General features: G+C 31.1%; 1 protein-coding gene across 4 annotated transcripts in view; it reads right to left on the reverse strand.

The window, feature by feature from the left end:
- LOC127709020 (transient receptor potential cation channel subfamily M member-like 2) overlaps positions 1-23718 on the reverse strand; it is a 66660-nt gene extending 42942 nt beyond the window's left edge. For 3 of the 4 annotated variants that reach the window (XM_052214291.1, XM_052214288.1, XM_052214290.1), the window contains exons 1-13: positions 23479-23700; positions 16281-17097; positions 15588-15649; positions 14760-14880; positions 12622-12802; positions 11089-11252; positions 10449-10656; positions 9591-9768; positions 8772-8928; positions 6699-6768; positions 3342-3448; positions 1614-1748; positions 925-987 (exon numbers count right to left, since the gene is read on the reverse strand). In XM_052214291.1, coding sequence (XP_052070251.1) covers positions 925-987; positions 1614-1748; positions 3342-3448; positions 6699-6768; positions 8772-8928; positions 9591-9768; positions 10449-10656; positions 11089-11252; positions 12622-12802; positions 14760-14880; positions 15588-15649; positions 16281-17084 — 2250 coding nt within the window. In that variant the 5' untranslated portion in view covers positions 17085-17097; positions 23479-23700. Of the gene's footprint in view, positions 1-924; positions 988-1613; positions 1749-3341; positions 3449-6698; positions 6769-8771; positions 8929-9590; positions 9769-10448; positions 10657-11088; positions 11253-12621; positions 12803-14759; positions 14881-15587; positions 15650-16280; positions 17098-23478 lie in introns of all 4 variants that reach the window. The other variant, XM_052214289.1, reaches the window with a different exon arrangement.
- Between the last annotated feature and the right edge of the window lie 4026 nt (positions 23719-27744).

Genomic DNA, 27744 nt, shown 5'->3' on the forward strand with positions numbered 1-27744 from the left:
CAAAATGCATTCGTTAAATTGGTAAGTGAAATACTGAAATTATTTTAGTGGAAGGTGGTGGTCAGTGCTAACGTACTATTGTAATATGCAGGAACGAATAGGTTATAGTAATATGATGCTATAGTGCTTAAAATAAAGAAAAACATAAGAAAAAGTTTCAAATTATCATACAAAAAACGTTCCATAAAAGATATAAAATAATCAGTTAATAATGTTGTGATATCTCAGTAAACTATAAAATCACTGCATACATATTAAATGATTCACTCAGTGTTTTATCATGTGATAGCTGCATACTCACCCTTGTAGCATTCTATATTATCAAAAATTCAAACTTTGAATATGCAAAAGAAGAAAAGTTACAAATGCTGTAGGGAAAAATGCTTTCAATAGTAACCAGAGTTACATGTGACATGATTCCGACTAATCAAAATCCTGAATGATAGCATCACCCATCATACGATTCCAAAGTTCACTTAAGTGTAGTTAAGACCAACACAGGGCATTAACCAAACCAGTAATTAACTCATAACCATCCTATGAATATATGGGATCTATGACAAAGTGGATGTGTGTGAGTTGTTATTGACTTTCATTGGTTGGGTTACTATCACACTGACATACTGTAAATCTAAAAATTATTGCATGCATTTATTACGAGATTATTTATTGCGATTTCAGGTAAATCTGCATAGAGTTACATGTATCAGATATCAAAATGTGAGTTCTTATAATTCACCCAGTCACATTATTTGCATTAATAAAAACCTCACTATAATTTCTTAATTTACAGTATACCAAATTTAAAACATACATCTTTGTAAATTTCCAGATAAAGAGAAAGATATAAAGATCTCTTAAAGCTAGAAAACAATAACTATATAATTTCAGAAGCCCTTTAAAGCTATACATCAGCATACCTACCTTTATGTACATCATGTGATTTTTTAGAAGCTGGGCTGCCCTGTCTGACTTGTCTACCATACACTGAAAATTATGTTAATATTCAGTTGTTTATAAATTTCAATCTCTTCAACTTTTTATTTTTGCCTTTATTTTTGGCAAAATAAACCTTTTTTATTCACTATGGATTCATTTATTTTTGTGGGCACTAATTTTCGTAGATTTAGGAAAAAATTGTATTTTCGTGAGTTTTTCATTTAGTGGTGTTCAAAAAATTTGTATACAAGCCTATAATCTATTTATAGTTTGTTAAACATTTAAATTTGTGGTTACCCTATATTCACAAAATCAACAAAATTTGGTGACCCACAAACAATTGTGAATTCACAGTAGTAGAAAAATGTCTTACTGTTTCAAGACCCACAACTATCTTTCTTATATGGATGTATGCAAGTTAATGGATAACATCCACAGCAACTATATGACTTTAGTTCATTCTAACAAAAGTGCATGTTTTTATTTTCTATTTAACATTTTAAAAAGAATTGAAATGAATATGAATATGAACAAAAACAAAAGCTATTTCAGTCTAAATGTGTTCTGCATTTAGGTATGGAGAGATTGTCTTGATTGATATTGTATTTTACTGGATATTTAGTCTTTCGATTCATATTGCTCTTAATGGAGAGAAAAAATTCCTGTTTGCTTACATTGGCATAAATATTCCACAGATTGTTGATATCTAAGAACTGTTCCATATCTGTGGCATTCTCCAAGAATAACTTGACAAATTCTGTTCTGTTCTGGATCAATGACTTTACCATTCCATCATCAAGATTCATTTCCTGAAAAAAAAGAAAACAAATCCAATGGAACCTTACAACCTTATTTTTAAGGAATACAAAATAAACTGTGATCTATTGTTCACTAATAATACAACTGTTCAATGTTGTTGACTCCATTTTACAATTTACATAGATACATGGAAGGTACCAAGACAACTAGTTTAACCAAATCACAGTATGCACTTTATCATTTGTTTGTCTCTCTGCCTTTTATATTACTGTGGATTCATTTATTTTTTGTGGGTGCAATTTTTGTGGATGAGAAACACTTGTTTTTTCATGGTTATTTAATTCCATAGTTTTGCCAAAGTCTGCATCAAACCTTATAGAAAATATGTCATTGTTAAACCCTTATAGAAAATGTGTCATTGTTAAACCCTTAAAGAAAATGTGTCATTGTTAAACCCTCATAGAAAATGTGTCATTGTGAAACCCTCATAGAAAATGTGTCATTGTTAAACCCTTATAGAAAATGTGTCATTGTTAAACCCTCATAGAAAATGTGTCATTGTTAAACCCTTATAGAAAATGTGTCATTGTTAAACCCTCATAGAAAATGTGTCACTGTTAAACCTGTGTCATTGTTAAACCCTCATAGAAAATGTGTCATTGTTAAACCCTCATAGAAAATGTGTCATTGTTAAACCCTTATAGAAAATGTGTCATTGTTAAACCCTCATAGAAAATGTGTCATTGTTAATCCCTTATAGAAAATGTGTCATTGTTAAACCCTCATAGAAAATGTGTCATTGTTAAACCCTTATAGAAAATGTGTCATTGTTAAACCCTCATAGAAAATGTGTCATTGTTAAACCCCCTATAGAAAGTGTGTCATTGTTAAACCCTTATAGAAAATGTGTCATTGTTAAACCCTTATAGAAAATGTGTCATTGTTAATCCCTTATAGAAAATGTGTCATTGTTAAACCCTTATAGAAAATGTGTCATTGTTAATCCCTTATAGAAAATGTGTCATTGTTAAACCCTTATAGAAAATGTGTCATTGTTAAACCCTTATAGAAAATGTGTCATTGATAAAAATTTGAATTCCTGATTCACCTTTACCTACGAAATCCACAAAAATTGGTATCCAAAGAATAATACTGAATCCACAGTAGGTGATTGTAGGTTGTTATTTCCGTTTGCTGTAGTATGTATTATATTTAGAAATTGTACTTCTCTCTTTAATACATAAAAGATTTTTTGATAAATAATGTCAGCCTTTGAAACTTACAGTAGCTCAGCCTTTGAACTTACAGTAGATGTCTTTGCAGCCAAAAGAGGAATTGTTTATTTGAAAACAATTTTAACACTTTCTTGGAATACATTCATTTTATTTTACTTTATTTTACTCTTTGTAAAAAGCAAAAAAGTAGTTTTTAACTACTACATATACCTTTAAACCCTCCTGATGTTTTGAAAAGAATTTTCCTTACCAAATTTACAAACAAAATATTTTACTGACATCTCAAAGTCAAACATTTTGTTATATTGTTATAAAAATTAATAACAAATAATAGCTTGCAATTGTCTTTCCAAATTCATAAACTGTGTACTTTATAACTTTTTACTACATTTAAAAAGTTTGACTTACCTGCCATTTATCTCTACTTGCTAATTTAAAGATTTGATTTTTAGCAATGTCACTCCTGTTCCATGTAAGTGCTAATGATAACTGGGCATCTGTACTGGACTTATTAGCTGAAGGAGACAAACTTTATTAGTATAATTTCATTACAGAAACACTCATAAATAATTCCAAGATTTTTAAGCTAGATCCTCAATTTAAGATGCAAAATTACATAATACTACTGTCCTATTTAAAAGCATACTCTATATTATAGCCAATTTTGCATCTATGGCAAGTCATCTATTGGATTTCCAAAAGGGAAAATCTCATGACTAGACAGTAGTCCAAATTGGCCAAACATTATAATTTAACGAACATAACATGTGACAACTCCATGGTAAACTCCATTAAACAAAATGTTTAACCTGTTACAAGACAGTAAAATTATTTTTTGTGTCCATCAGACTAACAAGCTGTCAGAAAATTAGATGCAATTCAAAATTCTATCAGAGATGAATGATAATAAAATGCTTCGCTGGGCACAGCTTGATACGACCGCAGAGGTCGAACCATGAACAGTTGGGGCAAGTATGGACACAAAATTCAAGCTTGATACAGCTCTGAATTTGCATTGTGATTAAATATTTGACACAGCATAGGTTTCTGACACAGAAAGAATGTGGTCTAAGAACTTGAATTTTTTAAATTTACCTATTATGGTCCAATGTCCAAAATCAAAATACATGGTTAGATTCAGCATATCAAAGAACCCCATATATTCAATTTTTGTTGAAATCAAACAAAGTTTAATTTTGGACCCCAATTTGGACCAACTTGAAAACTGGGCCAAAAATCTAAAATCTATATTCATGTTTAGATTCAGCATATCAAAGAACCCCATATATTCAATTTTTGTTGAAATCAAACAAAGTTTAATTTTGGACCCCAACTTGGACCAACTTGAAAACTGGGCCCATAATCAAAAATCTAAACACATGTTTAGATTCAGCATATCAAAGAATTCAATTTTAGTTAAAATCAAACTAAGTTTAATTTTGGACCCTTTGGACCTTAATGTAGACCAATTTAAAATACAGGACCCAAAATTAAAAATCTAAATACACGGTTAGATTTGGCATATCAAAGAACCCCAATAATTCAATTTTTGATGAAATCAAACGAAGTTTAATTTTGGACCCTTTTGACATCAATATGAACCAATTTGATAGCGGGGTCCACAAATAAAAAATCTAAATACATGGTTAGATTCAGCATATCAAAGAACCCCATATATTCAATTTTTGTTGAAATCAAACAAAGTTTAATTTTGGACCCCAATTTGGACCAACTTGAAAACTGGGCCAAAAATCAAAAATCTAAATACATGTTTAGATTCAGCATATCAAAGAACCCCATATATTCAATTTTTGTTAAAATCAAACAAAGTTTAATTTTGGACCCTTTGGACCTTTAATGTAGACCAATTTGAAAACTGGACCCAAAATTAAAAATCTAAATACACGGTTAGATTCGGCATAACAAATGAATAAATGTGGTCAAAGATTTTACAAATCTAATGTGCCATACTGTGCAATTAAAGATTACTTCTTGAAATTTTTCAATATTTGAAATTTGAAAAAAAATAATATCTGAAGAATAATTCTGTTAATTTCTGAAATCTGAAATGAGAAAAAATTGACCCCCCACAATTTCTTTTTACCCCCCCCCCCTTTTTTCCCCCAAAAAATTCTTTCCCTCAAGATATGGTCATAACCTCAATTCAAATTTCCAATGGAGTTTGCAACCATAATTACCCATTTAAATTTACCATAGTGCTAACTTAATCTATTTTATAATAGAATTTAAAATATAGTGTCAAATCTTTCATATGGATTTTTTTGTAAAAAAAAAAGATGCAACATTTGCAGATATTTTTACTGGTCTTCCTTTATAAATATGCATTTCTTTAAACATAATTTAAAAGCAGTGTAAGGGAAGTAACCAAAACGTTGTATTTGGATTACCTCCCTTACACTGTTTTAAATTATCTTAATTGTTCATTAACCATTACTTTATACATAATTTAAAAGCAGTGTAAGGGAGGTAATTTCAATGATGTATTTGATTTATCTCCCTTACACTGCTTTAAATTATGTTTTGTACTAAAGTATTTGTCCATTAACCAGGACAACCTTGTTTTTCCCCCTTTTTTGCCCCTAATTCCTAAACGGTTTGAGCCATAATCCCCCAAAGCAAATCCTAACCATCCCTTTGTGGTATGGAAACTTGTAGTATAATTTCAGAGCGATCCATACACCGTTCCAGAGTTATTGTCTGGAAACTAGAAAATGCTTATTTTTGGCCCCTTTTTGGCCCTCAATTCCTTAACTGTTGGTACCATAACCCCCAAAATCAATCCCACCCTTCCTTTTGTGGTATTTAACCTTATGGTAAAATTTCAAAGAGATCCATTCACTTTAACTAAAGTTAGAGTGTAAAAACCAATGTGTCTTCGGACGACAACGACGACGCCGGACAACTACGACGACAACGACGACCAGGACGACGCCAACGTCATACCAATATACGACCGCAAAAATTTTTTGCGGTCGTATAATAAAAATGATAATTGGCATGCATTATGTTAACACTAAAGAGTCAGTCGTCTTGAGATTGCTCACTGTATGATATTCTATTGACTTCATTGTTAAATACTTCACAGAAGCTTCAAGACAGGGAACACAGAATCAGCAATATGTGTTTAATTTCTTATGCTTTCAATAGACTTTTATCCCATGTGTATATACCCAAATTGTTAGAAGCAAAGGCACTAATCTTAAGAGTGTAGAAGTTGACGTGTGTGAGAAACATAAATTGGAGCATCGTTTATACTAAATATTTTTCAAGCATGTTTTTTTTTATTATGGAAAACCACATGCATGATGTCCCACTGAAAGTGACTTTTGAGGGAAATTGAGCACTTAATGCTGCTCCAAGAGTAAACTCCCTTGAAACTGTATTGAATGCCTTTAAATATCATAATTTGCTAACTATTTTGATTTTTTTTAGGTTTTTTTTTTTCAGAGCATGGATAATTTCATCTTATCCTCAACCATTATCATTTTTTTTCTAAAGTTAGGTTGCAAGATATAAAAAATACCAGAAATTTGACAGTACAATTTAAAACAACAAATATGTTTTATTGTACATTTTTTGTGAAAACATACATATTATGGTATGAGAAAAATACTAGTCAAAATTTAAATAAGAATGGATGACAATAGATAGTTAATGTTCTTGTCAGAGCTATATGTTCTAAAATAAGACTGTTTGATAAACAATTCATTAAAATCTTCACTGCAATCTTTTTCATGAACTCACCCTTGAATAAAGTCAGAAGGATAGCCTCATCCATTTCCTCTTTAGCATTTTCTAAGTCATATATATGAATCTAAAAGTTTAAAATATGCATTTTATTTATTAAAATTTAGACAATCTTCATGCACAAATAAATAAATAAAACATAGATATTTAGCCTTCTATCAGCATTTAAACTGTATGCTTGCATTATTTCTGTCATCAGTATATACCCAATACAAAAAAAAAGATATTGTAGCTTCATATTTTTTTTTAATTAACACCTCCTTTAAAAACAAATTTTTCACTAACTAGTCTATTTTAAGAATTACTTGGTATTACAATAATTTGACAACTTCTATCAAGCAATGTCAACTGGTGATAAAAAAAAGTATCCATGTCTTTGATTACAGCAGTTCAACTTTTCAATTGATACAATATATGAAAAATAAATGAAGAATGTGTCCTATGGACACAGATGATGCCCCTGCTTGCATATAATGTTATAAAGAGACATAACTCAAGAAAGGTAAAACTGACGCCACCAAAATTCGAACTTGATCTGAGTTTTGTAGTAATAAGCATTGTGTATAAGTTTCATAACATTTGGTTGAGGCAAACTTAAGTTAGAGAACGGAAACATAAAATTCAGCAATTTTTCCATTTATAAAGAGGTATAACTCAAGAACGGTAAAAGTGACACCACCCAATTTCAATCTTGATCTGTGTTTTGTGGTAATAAGCATTGTGTATAAGTTTCATAACATTTAGTTGAGGCAAATAAAAGTTAGAAAAACGGAAACGAAAAATTCAGCAATTTTTATGTTTACAAATGGCATAACTCATGAACAGTAAAAGTGACGCCACCCAATTTCGGACTTGATCTGTGTTTTGTGGTAATAAGCATTGAGTATATGTTTTATAACATTTGGTTCAGGCAAACTATGCGATGGACAGACAAGACGGACAAGGTTAACACTTAATGACCCCTTTGCCTAGCGGCGGGGGCATAAAAAGCTTAAAAACAAAAGTTTTAGGAAACTTAAACATATTTATAACTTGCATATCTCTTTCCTAAGTACAGTCTATTTTTTTACCTCAAGATTTTCTGTTTTATTTGCATTACAGGTGAAATTGAGCTAGGAATAAAATGGCCTTAATCAATGAAAGCAGGTTGAATAAACAAGACATGATTTTTTTTTATACAATTTGATATGTTATTTCAACCTAGCCACACACATTAAATGCAATATAAACCAGCTTTTTGGAACCTCATCTTAAATAAACTGTTGACACAGAGATATGTCTCGACTACTGCCAGAAAATTTTAAAAAAGACAATCTGATGGACAACAACATTGCAACAATTCAAAGTTGCTTGAACATAACCTAAGTGACAAGGCCTCGAAATAGTCATCAAACTGATTTGTACTGATAGTAATGCAACTTTATACATATCATTGATCTATCACAAGTAGTTCCTATCAAACTGACTTAAGCAGAAAAACCTAGCATTTAAAATTGCTTATTTTAATTGAAAGTCACTGGACCTTGACCTAGAGGGGTGGACCTCGAAAAAGCTGTCAAACTGATATGTTCTGATAGTAATATAATTTTATAGAAAACATCATTGATCTATCACAAGTAGTTCCTATCAAACTAACTTAAGCAGAAAACTTGACAGTGAAAATTGCATATCAATTGAAAGCCTCTGGACCTTGACTTGGGGGAGGGGGAGGGCCATGAAATAGCTGTCAAACTGATATGTACTGATAGTAATGAAACTTTATACAAAACATAATTGATCTATCACAATTAGTTCCTATCAAACTGACTAAAGCAGAAAACTTAACAATTGTTGACACATCCTCCACAGCCGCTACCAAAGAAATACCTATGTCTCACTTTCCACGACATTTGTTGCAGGGGAAACAAAAATTGGACATTGTTCCCCACATTTGTTGGAAAAAACATCATCTGAAAAAAATAAGAATAGGCTCTGGCCCGATCCAGGTTAAAGAAAGAAAAAACACAATTGAAACATAATTAAACTTTGCTCAATTTTTGCTTCTTTCTTCCAAAATATAATTTTATTTACCATGTTTCGCTTCTCCAAGCATTCCCTTAATTGTCGAATAGCACCACTTATAATAGCTGATTTTTTAGAAAAATCTTGGGGTCTCCATTCAAATAATTCCTCTGCAACTACTGCCATTGTTTCTTCAAAATTTGCACTAAAAGCACTTTTTTCAGTCCTAAAAAAGGATTTAATAAAAAAATCAGGAATGATAAAGTAATACATAAATATATAAATATATTTGGAATATCAATGAGTATTTGAATACTCAAGTATCACTCAGAATATCTGAGAACAGAATATGAAATTGATGCTTTAGTTATTGTATACTTGTTTTATATAGTGTTTGCTTTCCATAAATATGTTTTCCTTTAAAACGACTCTGACACTTCATGAGTTAATCAAGTCACACTCAGATAAAAACAATTCCGTGTTTATTTACTACAGACTGGTGGACAATGTTACACATATGTATCAAACCTTGATCTATCTATACTAGGTGACAAAATTAAGCATGCACATTAATTCAGCAAATTATTTATCTTGATGATACTGGAACATGATGAATGTTATATTGTTGAAGAGTAAGATTTAGAGCTTGACATATGTTGTGAGAGCTTAACAATTATTGGAAACTGCATGTGGATCTCTAGATGTCCACGTACTAGTGTAGTTAAGTTGATGTCCTATAATATAGGTTTAAGATACATCTCCATTTGTTTATAATAATAACTTGCAACAAGCTGATCTGATATTATCTATCAAATTAATGAATATAGGGTATGCATCTGCATTATTTTCAAACACTTCATTTCTGCAAACAGCTTAAACAAAACTTACTGTCTATTTTTTAAGGATGCCACTTGTGTCTGTCTATAACCTTCAGCAATAAAATCAGCAGCTCTGCCTGATCCATCTAAAACTAACACCGGAACTTCATTTCTTATAGACTGCCATACTGTCTTCATAGAATTAATACCTCCTTCAACAATGATCATTACTACTGGTACATATACACCTACATTTATTAACAATATAATAAAAATATCAGCATGTTTAAACTTCCAATTTCAGCTTGGAATAAATATCTATAATAAATAAAGAAAAAAAATAAATTTGGCACTACACTATTAAGTGTTTTCATTAAAAAATTAAATCCTTAGGTCAAGACACTACGACAACAGTGATGGAGAAATTTCACATTGGCTCTTTAACCAGGTAAGCTAAGGACTAATCTTTTATGATTGCTGATTCTTATTTTTTGATTCCTTAGTTTTCGTCCTTCAGGAACCATCACAAAGATAAATTAAAAAGAAATATTTATGGCAAGTGGAATATCAGGAAGTGACTTTACATCAAAGTGTAACCATAGTGTTGAAAGTGAAATTAGAAATTTCTTAAGAAACCAAAAGATTCTCAACTTCTTAATCACTTTCATTATCATACATGTTTGCATTTACTATTGTTTTATTTTAGGCATGGGAGCATTTAAATTAATACCACAGCAGCAATCCCATAACTTTTGTTGTTAAAAGAGGTTCTTTATTCTAAATATTATTATGTTACCTTTTTTAAATTTTCACATCCTTGAAATTCCAAGCTTAAGCAACATATGAATGACAATTGTTGTCATAGTATTGTGAAAATAAAGCAAACAATAATTATTTACATATATATGTAACACCTCTTTGTACATACATGTTTCTGATTCTGGGTTACATTCTTGTTGTGATATATGGCCCTCAAGTTTAGAGCGAAATTCTATTTCCCCTCCAAATTTAGAGTCTGTTCCATCATCCACCAGTATAAAGTGGGTATGGTTATGGTCTAAAGGTACTTTCTTTCCAGTTGCAGACTCTACTAAATGTTTGTTATATACTGCAGGAAATAATCCATCTTTTAGATCCTTAAATAAAACAAATATTAAGAATGACACTTTAAGATATTCCATCAAAAATGAACAATTTCATAGTTTAACCATATTCCTTTTTAATCAAAGTAATTTTCAGTGAAGAAACTTTGCTAGGAGAATATTTGCAGCTTTTTAAAGATAAAAGTGATTTTATTCTCATCTTCTGCTTGTATGTCACATTGTATGGACCCCCTTTTTTCTTCTTTTCTTTTGTTTTTTTAATTAAGAGTTACAGTAATTTTTTAATATTCAAATTTCTTTCATTTAATTTAATGTGCTTTAGCTCTGATCTGTACTATCAATAATAAAAAAAAAAGCCAGGTCCATTCCCCGAGCACCTGTCGTTTGTCACAAAAGACTTCTTTTCTTCTTTTTTAGAGGGTAAAATGGCATAACAAAAAAATGTACATATTCCTTTCCTCTTACATCATCTCCATCTAAGGACTCACTGCCAGCCACAGCTCCCCAGGTTGGTACTCCAAGTGCTACAATATTGTCACGTTTGCCAAATGTAATAAAATGGTCCCTTACAGCCTCCCCTACAAATTCCATTACTCCTGTACCTGTACCTCCAGTCACAATCCATGCACCTGGAATGGAAGTTAAAATAAAATGCTTCGCTGAGCGAAAGCCTGATACGACCGCATAGGTCGAACACTGAACAGTTGGGGCAAGTTTGGACACAATATTCAAGCTTGATACTGTCTGAATTTGGATTGTGATCAAGTTTTTGACATAATATAGGTTTCTGACACTATCAATAATAAAAAACAAAACAAAATAAATGTGGTCAAAGATCTTAAAAATTTGAAATGGGACATTTAATTTACCTAGTATGGTCTGATATCCAAAATCTAACAACATGGTTAGATTCAGCATATCAAAAAACACCAAAAATTTAGTTGAAATCAAACAAAGTTTAATTTTGGGCCCTTCAAACCTTAATATGGACTAATTTGAAAACAGGGCCCAAAATAAAAAATCTAAATGCACAATAAGATTCAGCATATCATAGAGCTGCAATAATTCAGTTTTTGATGAAATCAAACAAAGTTTAATTTTGGATCCTTTGGACCTCAATGTAGACCAATTTAAAAATGAGGCCCAATATTCAAAATAGTAATACAAGGTAAGAACCCCCAAAAATTAAAGACTAAATTTAATCCCATTGAAATTGATTAAAAGATTTGTATTTATTTTCAATTGAAGAGTTCTTGCTATTGCGCAATACTGTGCTGTTGCACAATACTTAGTTAATCTGTTATATATAATAATTTACACACCCTATTTGTTGTGTATCTCCTGCCATATCAGTATTTGTTGCTTTTATATATAAATCAGAAATAATCAATGTAAAAATAGAAAGTTTTGGGGGAAAAAAACCCCAAAAATATGAAGAAAAAAAATCCCCCCAAAAAATTTTTTTTGTTGAAAAATCTTGAAGAAAAAAATTACTCCAAACATAGGTGACCTACTGCTTACTGTATCTGAGTTTATGAAAATGTTAAACAGAAAAACTGATAAGTGATGAGAAAATCTCTTATGACCTTTTCAGTTAGGTGATTCAAACATGATTGATTTATTGAATGTTGGGGTTTAATGCCACTTTCAGCACTATTTGCTATTTTGTGGCAGTCAGTTTTTTTTAAGGAGGGGGGGAGGGAATGCTTGGAGAAAACTTTCGACTTTTGGCAGGATAACTGACAATCCCCAAACATGCATTATCAATAATTTGTTTACCATTTTCCAAAGTATACAAATTTAACTTTTTATAATTGGGAGCAACACTATTCACTAAATTCAGAGTCTTACCATATTCTTGATGTAGATTGAATTGAAAGTACAAAATGTTTTTAGAAATAATTGATGTATAATGTATTATGAAAAAAAGCATATTTACAGATCCTGAGCACTCTTCACAATATGAAAATAGCTGAGCTCTAAAATAATATATCTTACCTGTTGAAATAGCTGCTTTCATTAGACCTCTTTTGAATCTATTAGCTAACCTTGGTTTCAGATCAAACCTTTTAGCACCACCTGTCACTGATATTAACAACTGAGGATGACTTAGCTCCCATATGTTTAGCATCAGTTCATAAATTATATTTGGATTTGTGTCAGGTGAAACTCTTATGTACTGAAAGTAACACAAAATTAAGTACAAATGTTTGATAATAAATTGATAAATCAATTGAAAAAGCAAATAAGCAACAGGATTTCCACTCTTTTTTTCATCAAAAATTCTTGGGTTTTTCCATCATTACTACAAGAAATACATTTATTTTCAAGGAAAGTATCAGAAGAAATAGACATGGAAACAATAAGTTACTGTTGTCTGTAAGACATTTAAGTTGGTAACAATTACAAACAAATTTGCTTTCTTACAAACACTCCAAAGACTTTAAAAACAAGAATGTGTTCATAGTACACGGATGCCCCACTCGCACAGTATCATTTTCTATGTTCAGTGGACCGTGAAATTGACCAAAAACTTTAACCTGAAGCGGGACAGACGGACGGACGGACGAACGGACGCACAGACTGAAAAATATAATGCCCCTAGGTGGGGCATAAAAAGCTATAGTCAGTAACTTAGTGCTCTATCAATAGGCAAAAAATCCCACTCTTAAAAATGTTTCAAAGACTAAACAACTTTGAATAAGACACAGAAAGGGAAATAACATTTGCTGTCAGTACATGAACAGTTTAACCAAATGTTTTTTGAGTGAATGAACCAGAAAAAGGAACTAACCACAAACTTTCAATTATTCAATTATGCAGAAATTTTAGACACTGGCACATGACTTGGTGTCAAGAATAATAATTTCAATGAAAATGAAATTAACTGATGCAAACCAATCATTACTGACTTTTGTTTATAGTTTCCTACTAAGTTAACATAAATATATTTTTTCGTTTAAAATTTCCTTCATTGTCTTGCCTAACAAATAAAAAAAATCAGTTTGCAGTATTTTTGTCCAATCTTTTATAATTCTATATATCTATTTTTTCATCTACATTGTTATTAATAAGCACTCAATAATAACAAACATTTACATTTTCAAAGGTAATGTAAAATTGCAATATAAATCTTGAAATCATCATATTCGACTTCTGGGAACACGGGATTCATTTTCAATAAATTCATCGGAAACTTCAGTCTATAGTTGAAGGATACAGACTAAAGTCAGAGATTTTTCTCACTTTTATACATTTGTCTTCATAACAACAGTTTTATTTTCTGAACCATCATTAATAGTCATAGTTGGGATGTAAAACTAATTAATAGATTGCGAAGTATCCTCTTCAAAACTATTATTTCTATCAAAAAAAAATCCTTTATGTGACATGTGACGCAAGTTAACCACACAATTTCATTAAACAATTCAATCAACAAGTTTATCAATTAGTTCATTGTTGTCTATAGCTATAAATGCAATCAGCTGATTTGATTTTCTGTCATAATCGTAACACGTGACAAGTTCAAGGTAAATTCCAAGATTTGTCTTATCAGGGGAAGATCCTGAAAAACCAGAAAAAAAAATAAACAAGATGGACGAAGTCCAACCGTTATAATTCTTTCACCAATAATAAATTTTGATCGCCACAATTTTTATCTTAATGCAAAAATAGTGACTGCCAGCAGAAACCCTGACTTGCACTGGCAACTGTTGACGACATCATAAAATCGAAAAAAAAGTTGGGGCTTCCAAGGTCGACATGTGTTGTTGCCTGTCGTGTCCAATTAATGTACTAGCAGTCCATGTTTTGATATGGAAAACAGGATCAAAAATTAAAATAGCAGTTTCAAAAAGTTTGGCTCATTTCTGACAAGCTGTTTTCCTGATTTTGTGGATTAACTAACTGGTATAAGCATAAAAGTTCGTGTTTTGGTATTGAAATCCCCAAAAATCACTCAGATCAACAATCAAAATATAACAGGTGTACAACAAAGTACAGACAACACCTACAATGTATGTCTAACTTTCTGAAAGGAACTTTGGTGACTTTAGATGCAAGTAAGATAAAAATAGTGACATTTGTCAATTACAATGGTTCAAACGACTTTAAGTCAAACTAACAAATATACTCACTGGTGATTTGTCAGTATCATGGCCATAACCTACAAACATAATTTCTCCAAAGGAATCACATAGTTCAGGAGTACTGTCTGTATGAAAGTGTGGTATATGTTTGTATCCTGGTGTTGATTCCCTGAAATAAAAACAACATCATAATTAAAACTAAAAATCTCCCTGGCACATGAACTGCTCAGGATGCGACCATAACACTGTAATCATGGTAATGCACCTTATGAATGATTTAGGGATTATTTGGGTCAAATTTTATTTTAACTGTAAATAGATGTATTTACACTTGTTTACAAATTTGTCTGCCATTACTTAAAGTCACACAAGTTCCCACAAAATTTTGCATCAAAATCAAAAAAAATTTGACATATATTGTTGCAGGATGTCAGAAGGTTATTCAGAGCTAGATCTAGGGTCATTTGGAGAAAATTCAGCTAAATACTCAAAAGTGTAAATATGCCTATAGGTTGGTAAAGATATCACTTCTTTTAATGTTTTTCTTTCACCAATGGTATTTATTTAACTTTTTTTTCTCATATTTTTATACATCAATTTTAGGCCTATCATTTGAAATATAGTTTTCCAATATCTCTGAAGTCAATTTTAATTCTGAAAAAGGCTCACATCATATTATCCATTCTGAGTAAGACTCTTAAAAACATAAGGATGTTGTTTAACTTTTGAAGAAGAGTCTACATTTTTTCTTAAAACCTTTGTTTTATGTATTTCTATTCCATGTCCAATATATATATCAAACTTAAATGACAAGAATTACATATATATATATATATTCTAAAATCATCATCTAAACACTGTTCAACGTAAACTCACTTAAGGTGTTTTGATCTTCTTTGCTTAATATTTGCCTCATGCACAAAGTCCTTAAAGATATTCTGAAATAAATAAATAAACACTTAAAATATGAATGATAAGATTAAACTTTTTCAGTATAAGGGACAAAAACCAAATTTATACAGTTTAGTATACTAGTACACGAAGCATCACAAACCTACATGTTCAAAACTGTAAGCAAATCAATAAGAGCTTCTGTTGAATCCCTTTTTAACCTGCAGTACATGTTATATGAGATATAAGTAAACTCAACTGAAATGATCCTGAAAGCTACATGTACTCAGACTTACAACAAGAATAATTCAAGAATCTAATTCAATTGAATGTAAAATATAGATCTGCATGTATGAAGCTTTACAAGTCGACTTTTTCTACCAAAAGACCATACCATACTACAAACACAAACTTTTGGACCAATTTGGGGTCCATAAAAAATATTTAACTTGGGACAAAAATCTATCCTTTTAGTCAATGATCTGCATTCATATAGACACATGAAATAAAGACATACATGCATACTTAACAAATAATTATTTTTACATGAAAAATAAATGTAAACCTCTCCCTACTGAATATAAACTTAGATATGTTGGATGAGACTTATCAGTAAATATTAACTCTTCTTTTCTGTCTAATTTTTTTAACATAAAAAATAAATAAAAAAAAACTTACCCTGTCAACCCCAATTTTAGTTCGTTTTGAGTGTCTAGATTTTCTTGATCTATTAAAAACAGCAGATGCACGACTCGTAGAACGTGGTGACTTCCCATAGCCTTTTTCTGGAACAGTAAATGTACCATTACTTTTAACAGATGCTTTATCAGTCTCTGTCAGCTTAAATGACTGATTAGTATTGCCTTCAATGGTAAAAGTACTTGTACTCTCCAAAGAACTTTGTCCCTTTTTTTTCCTTTTACTTCTCCGATGTTTTTGTGTTCTTTGACTGTCATCTTTTGCAGGTGCAGGTATTTTGGTGTGTCCTTCTGGGGATTTATCTTTCTTTGATTTTTTTCGCTTTTCATATTTTGGTTTACCTGATGGTGTATAATCCCCATCAAATGGATCTTCAGGATCTAGATTTTCCAACATTCCTTCATATGAAGTATGTGTATTATAACGAGGAGTACGTAAATTGCTTTCCAAATAGGCATCAGAATACTCTCGCTCTACTGGACCTATAGTTACATTTTTTTGTTTCAACTTCCTCACTGGTGTATCATCTGCTCCTTCTTGATTATGTGATTCCAGTGTTTCAGCCACAGTTCCAAATTCTGATGCCCAATGTCCAGTTCTTGGACCTCTACCTTCTCTTGAAGTTCTCCCTTCCCCATGTTTATCATATGAAGAACTGTCCATTGTCTTCCTAAATTCTACGTCACTATGTGATGTATCAAGATTTCTGATCGTTGACAAGTTATCTAATTCACGATCTGATCCAATGCTGAAATTCCTACTGTAGTCATCATCATTGTTCATTATACAACATGATCTACAATTACAAGGTTCAAACAATTTGTATTTCCAGTATCTCTGATAGTTTCAAATATTTAAGAATGTGACATTACTGTTACAGCTTTTACAAAACATAAACACAACTTGAGTATGAAGGTAAATTTTATAAGCATATATAATTTATTTAGTTGAATAAAAGGAATGTCTGACTTATAATATTGATTATAACTACTATCAAATATTACACTTGAAGATAACGAGATAATTGTGTAAATAAATTTATAAAATTTACAAGAGGTGTGCAATCATAAGACATGTAGTATCATTAAGTCTATTGCCTAATATCAAAAAAGAGTGCACACACTGAAATGTTTCACCTGCTTGACTAAATGGTTTTTTTTATCAGGGTTTTCATACAGGTATAACATAAACGTAACATTATCAATGAATGATCAATGAAAATGATGTCAAGGTTAGATGAACCCTGTCAGAGACATGACCACCTTACGATCATTCAATACACCAAATATAGTTGACTTACATTTATTGCTTATGGTATTTGAAATACAGACCTGTCATCACTGAATCACACTATTAAACTTAACATTGGCCAATCAATCATGAACACATTTGCTCTAAATAATCTGGCCACATTATTATTTAGTTTTCCTTTTGTTTTGTTGTATAGACCTGTCATGATTTTATATGAAACATAAGCATTTAAAAAAGAAATTTGAAAAGAGACATGTTGAATATGTTTATCCAATAAAAAAATTCAGGCCACTTTGGGTACATTATTAATTGTCATTCAAATCACAAGGTTGGACCTTTCTGTCACTTAAAATGCATATACATGTATATTGTAGCATACTTAATGAGTTAATGTGAAGATTCCATAATCAACACCCCATACGATGCCATATACACATGTATATATCATTTCTATGAAATCACACTTAAAATCACTGAAGGAGCCAGGCTGTGGTGATACATTTGCTTTGTTGTTTTACAATCCATACATTCACTCTTTTGACTGATTTTAATCTTACTAGTTCACTTAACACAGTTTTTACTATCAAAATTAAATCACTATAGATAGATACCTAATTGACAATGTATGTATTTAAAGATCAACAGTCAATCAAATTCATCTAATTATTAAATACCAATCTATAAATGAAGCAAAACAGCTTGTGACTAACCAAATAATTTCAAAAATATTTCTTTCATCAAACATTCATCTTTAATTTCCAGGAATTACTTAAAAAAAAGTCTGTATGAAATCAAATACCATTTGAAAATAAAGATGTATTGATATAAAAATAATAGTGAAGTGACTGTGGCAGAACAAACCCTGGATGAACAGACCCAAGGGAGAAATGTAAAGTCGGCGAACAGATCTAATACCAGATAAACCCTGTCAGATGGACTTTACAATACACCATACACCAAATATAGTTGACATAATGCTTAAAGTATCTGAGAAACAGACATTATCACAAAAACTTAATGAAATGAGGTCAAGGTCAGATGACTGTGTACAGCTTACAAATAATCTATATACATGTACTAAATAAAGTTTTAGCATTAAATATAAATCACTGAAAATAACTGAAAAAATCTAATACAGTTTTATAAAAGTAGTCACTTAACCATAAAAATGAGGTCAAGGACATTGGGCACCATATGCCAGACGAAAACTTCAGAACATCAGACATCTGTATGCAAGATTAGAAGTATCCAGGTTATCAACAATGTACATGTACCTTCTGAAATATAAAGTTTTATGCAATGAGCTAACAACACAATCAATTACTGCCAGATTAGCATCCTTATGTTTGTCATTCAGGGAAATACTATCAAATTAGCAAGGTATGTATTTATAGACCAACAGTCAATCAAATTTATTCTAACTAAATACCAATCTATAAATGAATATGTGCCCCCCAAGTTGGTCATCAGCTGCAAAAAGTGTCAATTTTGACAATTTTTCCATGTATTTCTTGACCTGGAAGTCCGAGGAATGCTGATAGATGAATCTCACTGAAGTCTGAATGTAGAGTGGACCCAAGTGAATTCACAGTGACCTCATAAGTGCTGATTTCGGAGTAAACGAGATCCAAGTATGGTAGTCTAAAGAAGGTAATTTCCACCGTAAAATCCAATATTTTCTAATTTCTCCCTGATATTTGGCTTCACCTGGACCTGCAAATGAATGTAGTTGTTCCCTAAAAGTTTTTCAATAATAGACCCGATCAGTAGTCATATGCCTGCAGGTTTACCCTATTTTATGAAGTTTTAGGCCTCTGTAATGTGTGTCCCAGAAACTGAAAGGAACCCCACTCTCCAGAAAAACCAGTTTGGACAGATTTCAATTTTCGTAGTTCGCATTTGGGCTCAAACTGCACCTCAAACCTGAGAAACATGACAATAAATAGCCTTAGGTTGAGGGAACATGCATCAATTTCAAAATATATATACAGTTGACCTCTAAAAGTATGGAGAGCCATTGGAGCCAAAAACAGTATCTTGGGTAGAGGCCGTAACATTACGCCCCATGCATGGTAAGGGTTACAAGGTGTATAATATGAGGACAAAGTCCTCAATAACAATACTAAAATCAATAAAAAAAAATCGATAAAATAATGAATCCAAAATCATTAACTTATTTCACAACAGTTGCAATTGTAAATTACCCTGTTCCTGTTTTGGTGACAGCGGCTGCCATGTTGAAATCATATTTTTTCACGAAAATTTGTATCTCTGGATACATGTCTATCTTTTCCGATTTCATTAAGAAAAAAATTATAATTCTATTTAAATAATACTTTAACAATAAGATAAAAACATTATCTGAAACAAACAGTTTAGATCAGGTTTCTTTGATTACATAGATCTGGAAAAATTTAAAGGCATAGCATGCCCTACAAATGTATATATAAAACTCAAAGGCGTTTTCAGTTTCATAACATTAAAAACTGAACTGGATTTTGCTGTCCATTTTTTTTTTATTCCTACAGAAGGTGCCAAAATAAACAAAGTTAATAAAGATTTTTGAGAACCTCCCCTTGTGAAATAATCAAGTAAACTGTATGCATTGGCATGATTGGCATGGACAATAGATATCTGACAACAATAGGTTTATTAAAACTGTGTCACTGAGTGGATCGTATCAAGTGAGACTCAGGTGTTTGTTAATTTGGTGTCTTCCCACTATTTCTACATTTTAAAAATACATATATTCTCTCTATTCCTACAAACAAAGTACAATAGCTGATTATTAGCTAGGTACAAAAATGTAAGTTATTGTTTTTGCAATTTAGATTTAATTGATTTACAGGTAAATAAGAGCCAAAAAATAAACACTTTTTACTTATTTATGAAGAATTATGATAATAAAGATAAAAACATGGATGCATTGCAGAGAATAATATAGAAAAGTATATATAGAAATGAACTTTGAATTTATATAAAAGGAAAAAACTGAATGTTTCAAATATGAAAAGAAATGAGGAAGAAAAGGCTTAATACAGAAATGTAAAATTCAAATTGAAATATACATATTACACACATATAGTTTAAAATTTGAAATGATATCTTAATTATAGACAGCCTTGATGCTGGGATCAATGATTAATTAAGCTTAAAACAGCTCTGAATTTGGATTGTGATTGAATATTTAAAATAGATTATTATCTAATTAATAATGAAAATGATATTTGCAAATCTGAACCCCAAACAAGATCATGTAAAAATTAAACATTAACACACACAACAAGAATAAAATACCACATAACAACTGTGACTTAAAAAAAATAGTTATAAAGAAATTTTGATGTTATCATTACTGGTTCATGGAATAAGTTTGAGTTATTTCCCTTTGAACAGAAATATGGTTTAACATAGTACTCTAACATTAGATATGATTTAACCACTAAAAAATAGTTCTCTAAAATTAGATATGATGTAACACAATGTATATCTATATTATTACTCTATTTTCAAATTATAATCAAATATAATTAATAGTTCCAAATATTTTTTCTTTCATTTGTCACAAACTAATATAGATCTGCAACTTATCTATCAATGTCAACAACTTTAAATGTAATGAAATATATCCTTTAATAAAAATAGATTATTATCTAATTAAAAGAGTTCATTTCATAAAAAAAAAATTATATATATAGCATTCAGAAAATTAGTTTATACAGAATAACAAACAAACCTACCACAAAATTCTTCAAACAATTTACCAAAGAAAAGAAAAAAAAATCCAAAATGTCATTTATCATTAATACAATGTCTTTTAAAAATCTTTTAAAAAATGAGTTATTTTCCTTTGTACAGAAATGGATTAATACATCAAAAATTGAATTCTTGGGAAAGGGCTATAACTGAACAACGAGAAAAGCTAAAATCGTGAAAATTGAACTTGACCTTCATTTAGTCACAGGAAACAACATATCTAAATTTGATATCTTGATATCTTCAAAGTGTTGTCATGTAAATGAACGGACACTGTTTGGCAGCAGCCCGCCCGCCTTACATCCCCAAATCAATAACCGATTTTTACTTCGAAAATTCCAGTTTAAAAGTATAAGGTTGAAAAGGCAAAGCCAAATTTAAACTACACTTCATAACACAAAGTAAAATGATCCACAGTGCCCAGATCATTACATGCATTGCACCTAGGACCCAAAGGTAGGACCAAGCTATGTATTAGTCAGAGATCACAATGACTTTATATAGACTGATTTTGTGTTTATTTTGTTCATGGTTCATGAAACATGCTTCTTTAAGAACTTAAATTCTTGCTTTATGAGGACTGATTATATGATAAATTCTGATATATCTACATTTTTGTAAACATATTATATTGTCAAGTAATTTTGATATTTTTTTCTCTTATTTATAGGATGATATTTTTTATAGAACACTAAGTGTTTAAAGTATAATATGGGGCTTAAATACTGCGTACATCATTGTGTTTGTAAACTCTATCTTTTGGGACTTTGTACCAATGTGTTTTGATTTATATTTGATGGATTCACTCAATGACAAAAAGAGTTTTGGCATGATACGGGTTATGTTCTTCTCATATATTTTATGATGGTATGATACAAAACCCCCAACGGGAGGGATTGTACTTGATTTTCATATGATGAAGACATAATCTTTCAATCAGTTTAATTGAGGTCTGGAGCTGGCATGTCAGTAACTGCTAGTAGTCCTTTGTTAATTTATGTATCATTGTCATTTTGCTTAGTTTCTTTTGTTACTTATTCTGACATCGGACTCGGACTTCTTTTAAACTGAGTTTTACTGTGTGTATCGCTGTGTGTTTGTTTATTCTACATTGGATAGAGGTATAGGGCGAGGGTTGAGATCTCACAAAACATGTTTAACCCTGTCGCATTTTTGCGCCTGTCCCAAGTCAGGAGCCTCTGGCCTTTGTTAGTCTTGTATGTTTTTTAATTTTAGTTCGTTTATATGTTTTGGAATTTAGTGTGACGTCCATTTTCACTGAACTAGTGCACATTTTTATTTACGGGCCAGCTGAGGACCACCCCATGATGTTGATAAAAACCCAAGAGGTTTTATGGATATTTACCTGAACTTAATTAGCCTCTTGTTTTTACTACCTAATCTAATTCAATTCCTTGTTTATTTAACTATTCCTCCATGGATTTTTTACAAATGACATACCAGATTTTAAAATATTTGAATAGGAGGAATAAACCTGAATTTCATCATATTCTGACATGTCTAGATCTGAAGAACTAAGAAAAAGTGGACAGCAACATTCAATTAAGTTTAAAATTTTCTGAAACATAAAATGCATTTTAATTTTATATATTTATATAGGCATGCTTTATATGCCTTAATATTTTTCTCGATGCACAGGTCTATCTGCACTCGAGTAAATACACCTAATCGCTATTTATTCCATTCCGGATAAGTTCTAAAATTACACAACTTTTTCATCCAGTTGAAGCTATCTGGGACCCTGTTTAAACAATGCACCATGCATGATACTTTTTAATGAGACCTGTTCAAAACATCGTAAATACTTCAAACACAATATTTTTTTGACTATAATTTGAGTTTGGAAAAAGTGGATCATAATCTATCAAAGTTTCCTATTGATCGCTGTCTAAATTTTTCCCTCCCTCAGCTCGTTACTGATGACCTTTGTTTGCGGCCTGTTGACCCAAACAGGAAGTTGTCTAAATGACTGTTTTCTCCGGATTGGACTAAATAGCGATAAGGTGTATTATGTGGTGTAAACAGTCATTTTAGCCATAGGGTCCACATGAACCTTAAGTATTTTAAAGGTTTGCTGACTTCGTCCCCTTTCACAGGTAACACCTGCCTCATATTATTTCAGATGAGGACTGACTGACGTTAAACCTACTGTCACTACATTTTGTACTTCACTCTTCTCCACTATCCCCACTGGCAGTACCAAGGAACAGTCAACTGTTCGAGCAGTGACAGTGCAGAATCAAAATTGGTGGGGTTTTTTTTATCTTAAGACGATATAATTGTTGTCGCTTTTGTAGAGTTTTGTGTTTCACTGTATACAAATATATAGTATCTGTGGTTGTTTACCGTTTGTCGTTGTTGCCCTGGTAGGCCACTTATGCTACACAAAATAAACCGCTTACATCCACAAAACTGGTATCTAAATTATAAATACGCACACCGAAGAAACCAGTATATAGTCTATTTCTATAACTTGGTTAACATGTGAATTATAAAAAAAAAGTTTTAGCTTTCTATAAAGCTGCCCAGTATCAAATATTTATGTCAGCTGTTGTTGGTTTTATATTTTGTGAACAAAGTATTTTTCTTTTGTTTATTTTATATCTTTTGGTTTCAATTATTCAACATCTAAACTTTTATTTGACAAAACTTTTCTCTAACTTTTGTGCACGGTGTTGGTGCATTTTCCATTTTGCTACTGTGATAGACATAACTTATTTTCCTTTTATCTCTTTATTTCAGGCAATTAAGATGGATCATCGTTATATATTTCCTCTGATAGAATTTTCTTATAATTTGTCAAAATGTAAATATTACCATGCTTTTTTCAAAAAAATAAATTAAAAGTATGAGTTCACCATGCTTATTTTTTTCAAGCTACAAGTCGTGTAAAATTGCCTAAATTTGCAAAGATTATTTATGAAAAATACTTTTTGTGAATAAAAAGAAATCTATGGGATAGACTTCTGAAATAAAATATGAGAAGATATGTTTTATAATATAATTTTAGGAAATACAAAGAAAAAATGGTGTCACCAAACATGTTTCCTTGCTAGAAGTAAAAAAGGACAATTTGTTTAACTTTCTATAAAATTTTTACTATTGAGTTATCTCACCTTAAATGGCTAGCATGATTCGAACAGACAAACACATATTTGGTATTTGTTAAAACAGTCTAAATAATGCAACAAATCACTTAGTTTTCTTTATTCAAATAAACAATATTACACATTAATTGTCTCAGAATTTGCAGATCTAAGCAAAGAACTAGACTGATGGCAAAATGCTATTTTACAATCCAAGATGGCGGTTAATCTTCCTTAATTAATTTCTTTTAAACATAAATATATATAGCATTTACCATAACAGAAAAAAAGGATATTGGGTGTCCATCCATGACACAAAATCAGTACATAAAATTGAGAATGGAAATGGGGAATGTGTCAAAGAGACAACAACCCGACCAAAGAGCAGAAAACAGCCGAAGGCCACCAATGGGTCTTCAACACAGCGAGAAAATCCCGCACTCGGAGGCGGGCTTCAGCTGGCCCCTAAACAAAAATGTGTACTAGTTAATGAAAATGGACGTCACACTAAACTCCAAAACAAATAATTGAACTAAAATTAAAAAAAACATACAAGACTAACAAAGGCCAGAGGATCCTGACTTGGGACAGGCGCAAAAATGCGGCGGGGTATAAACATGTTTTGTGAGATCTGAATCACCCCCTTATACCTCTAGCCAATGTAGAATAAACAAACACATAGCAATACGCACAGTAAAACTCAGTTTAAAAGAAGTCCGAGTCCGATGTCAGAATAGGTACAAAAGAAACTAAGCAAAATGACAATGATACATACATAAACAAAGGACTACTAGCAGTTACTGACATGCCAGCTCCAGACCTCAATTAAACTGATTGAAAGACTATGCCTTCATCATATGAAAATCAAGCACAATCCCTCCCGTTAGGGATTTAGTATCAATTCATCATAAAATATATAAGAAGTACATAACCCGTATCATGCCAACAACTGATTTTAGAATAAACGTGTTTATTTCCGATGCAAAGACCCTATGAGTGAATCAATATTAATACCAAAATATGCCATCTTTAATGACCTGACAACAGTATCGTAGCTATATCCCTTCTGAATAAGTCTGTTTAAAGGTTTGGTTAGCTTTTGGGGTGAATGTCGACATTTTTGTGCTTTGTATAGACTATTACCATAAAAGATTGGATGTGAAATACCTGAACGTATAAGATGTCTGCATGTTGATTTATATTTACGAATGATGTCCTTGAACCGATGATAGAATTTGGTAAATGTTTTGACTAGTTTGTGATACCGAAAACCCTGGTGTAATAATATTTCAGTAATACAAAGGTTTCTTTCGTTAAAATCATATATATATATTACATTTACTGTAACAGAAAAGAAAGGATATGGAGTATCGATCCATGAAACAAAATCAGTACATGTACAGCACAGCACACAAAACGCAATATTCTTTTAGTACTTACACATATCATTAACAAAAATAACACTTTTTTCAATTTCATGCGTCCAGCTCGCTATTCTAGATTTGCCTTCATTAGGAACGTTCAACCTATACATTTGGTACCCAGGGATATAAATAAAAAAAAGTGCTCTAGAAGAATCATGACCAATACGGACAGAGAATAGCCAAATTCATCGAATGTCAACTTTGTCTGAGGTAGTTCGAACCTTAGTTTCTTGATAATTTCAATATGTATCAACGGGGAATTTTAAAATACATGTGTGTAGTATGTTATAAATCATGTCAACACATGATTACTTTGATATTTTCGGTGACTAATAATACATTAGCAGTGGTATCGATCTGTTGCTACACAGAAATAACAAAAGGAAGACATTTTAGTTCATTAATTTATTTGGTATTTAAATTTTGTTAACCATTTTGAAATAACTCATGTTACAGAAATATTAACATAATTGAGATAAACTACCTGTCTTAAGGTGGATTATCACTATATATTTCCTCAGATAGAATTTTCTTGTACTTTTCCAAAATGTAGATTTTACCTTGATTTTAAAAAATGTAATAAAATGTATGGGTCACCGTGCTTTTTTTTCAAGCTACAAGTCAAGTCGTGTAAATTGCCCAATTTTGCATAGAATTTTCGTGAAAACACACCTTTTTGTGGATAAAAAGAAATCTATGAGATATATAATTTTGAAATAAGATATGACAAGCTAGGTTTTATAATATGATTGAAAGGGACAAAAGCTACGAATTAGACAAAAAAATTAAAATAAGATTCTTTTTGTTTCACGTATTAATAAAAGCGGAATTTTGAAATAATTTCGTTATAAGCAGTGAGTTTGTCCCAGATTTGTCAAAATAAGCTCAAAAACATCGCTGATGTATTATTGACTTGCAAGTCAATAATTCGACCTTATGTGAATCCGTATTCATTTGACCTTCAATTTAACCTCTTAGCTGAAGATGGGTTACGTATGTACTATGCGTGTTTAGCTATTAGAAGGAAAAGAATATGTCAACATTGAAATTGAAACAAGGGTGAACAATTTCGTTTGACTAATTCGAACGACAAAACAATCATTCTTATACAGGTAAAAACGATGGTTAACATTTATTTTAAACCTATAACATATAAATAGACCTAGAAAAATCAAATTGCACGTGGTCACTATATCTATTTATATTTATATTTATGTTTATATCGGGTTATATGACCGTGGGCAGCCTTCGGAGCCGTCCGAGGTCATCTCGGTGGTTAATTAGATGGCGTCTAGACAAAAAATACACCAATCTAATTAGAATATAGACCTCTGATGTCGTTATACTTCATGAAGTATAACGACATCAGAGGTCTATATTTTGATTAGATTGAAAATACACACGAAATGCTGATACATACCATTGAGTACATGCATTGTTAATTGTTTATTTTACACTTTTTGTAATTTTTATATACGTTTTAGTATGTTATTAATCAAATATGAAAATTTGATTCAAATCGGTGAACGTGAATTTGATAGCTAATGCCCCTTTAGGAAAAGAAAAAGAAAAAATGGAGTCACCGAGCTTGTTTTCTTGCTACAAGTACAAATTTTAAATTTCATTGATATTCCTTTATAAAAAAATTACTATAAGAGTAATCTCCCATTATATGGCTAAGTTGAAAAATTGAATCGAACAAAAAACATCATTTGGTATTTGTTGAAACAGTCTAAATAATGCAATAAATCTTTATTTAGATAAAAGCTTATACATTAATTGCAAATCTGTCTCAAAACTTGCAGACTTGAACAAAGAACTAGACAGATTGTGTACTGTTATTTTACCATCCAAGATGGCGGTATACAGTTAATCTACTTTAAAACGTTTTCCCTTCTCAGTGCG

Source organism: Mytilus californianus, unplaced genomic scaffold (genome assembly GCF_021869535.1).
Source record: "Mytilus californianus isolate M0D057914Y unplaced genomic scaffold, xbMytCali1.0.p SCAF_7, whole genome shotgun sequence".
Taxonomy (NCBI): Eukaryota; Metazoa; Mollusca; class Bivalvia; order Mytilida; family Mytilidae; genus Mytilus; species Mytilus californianus.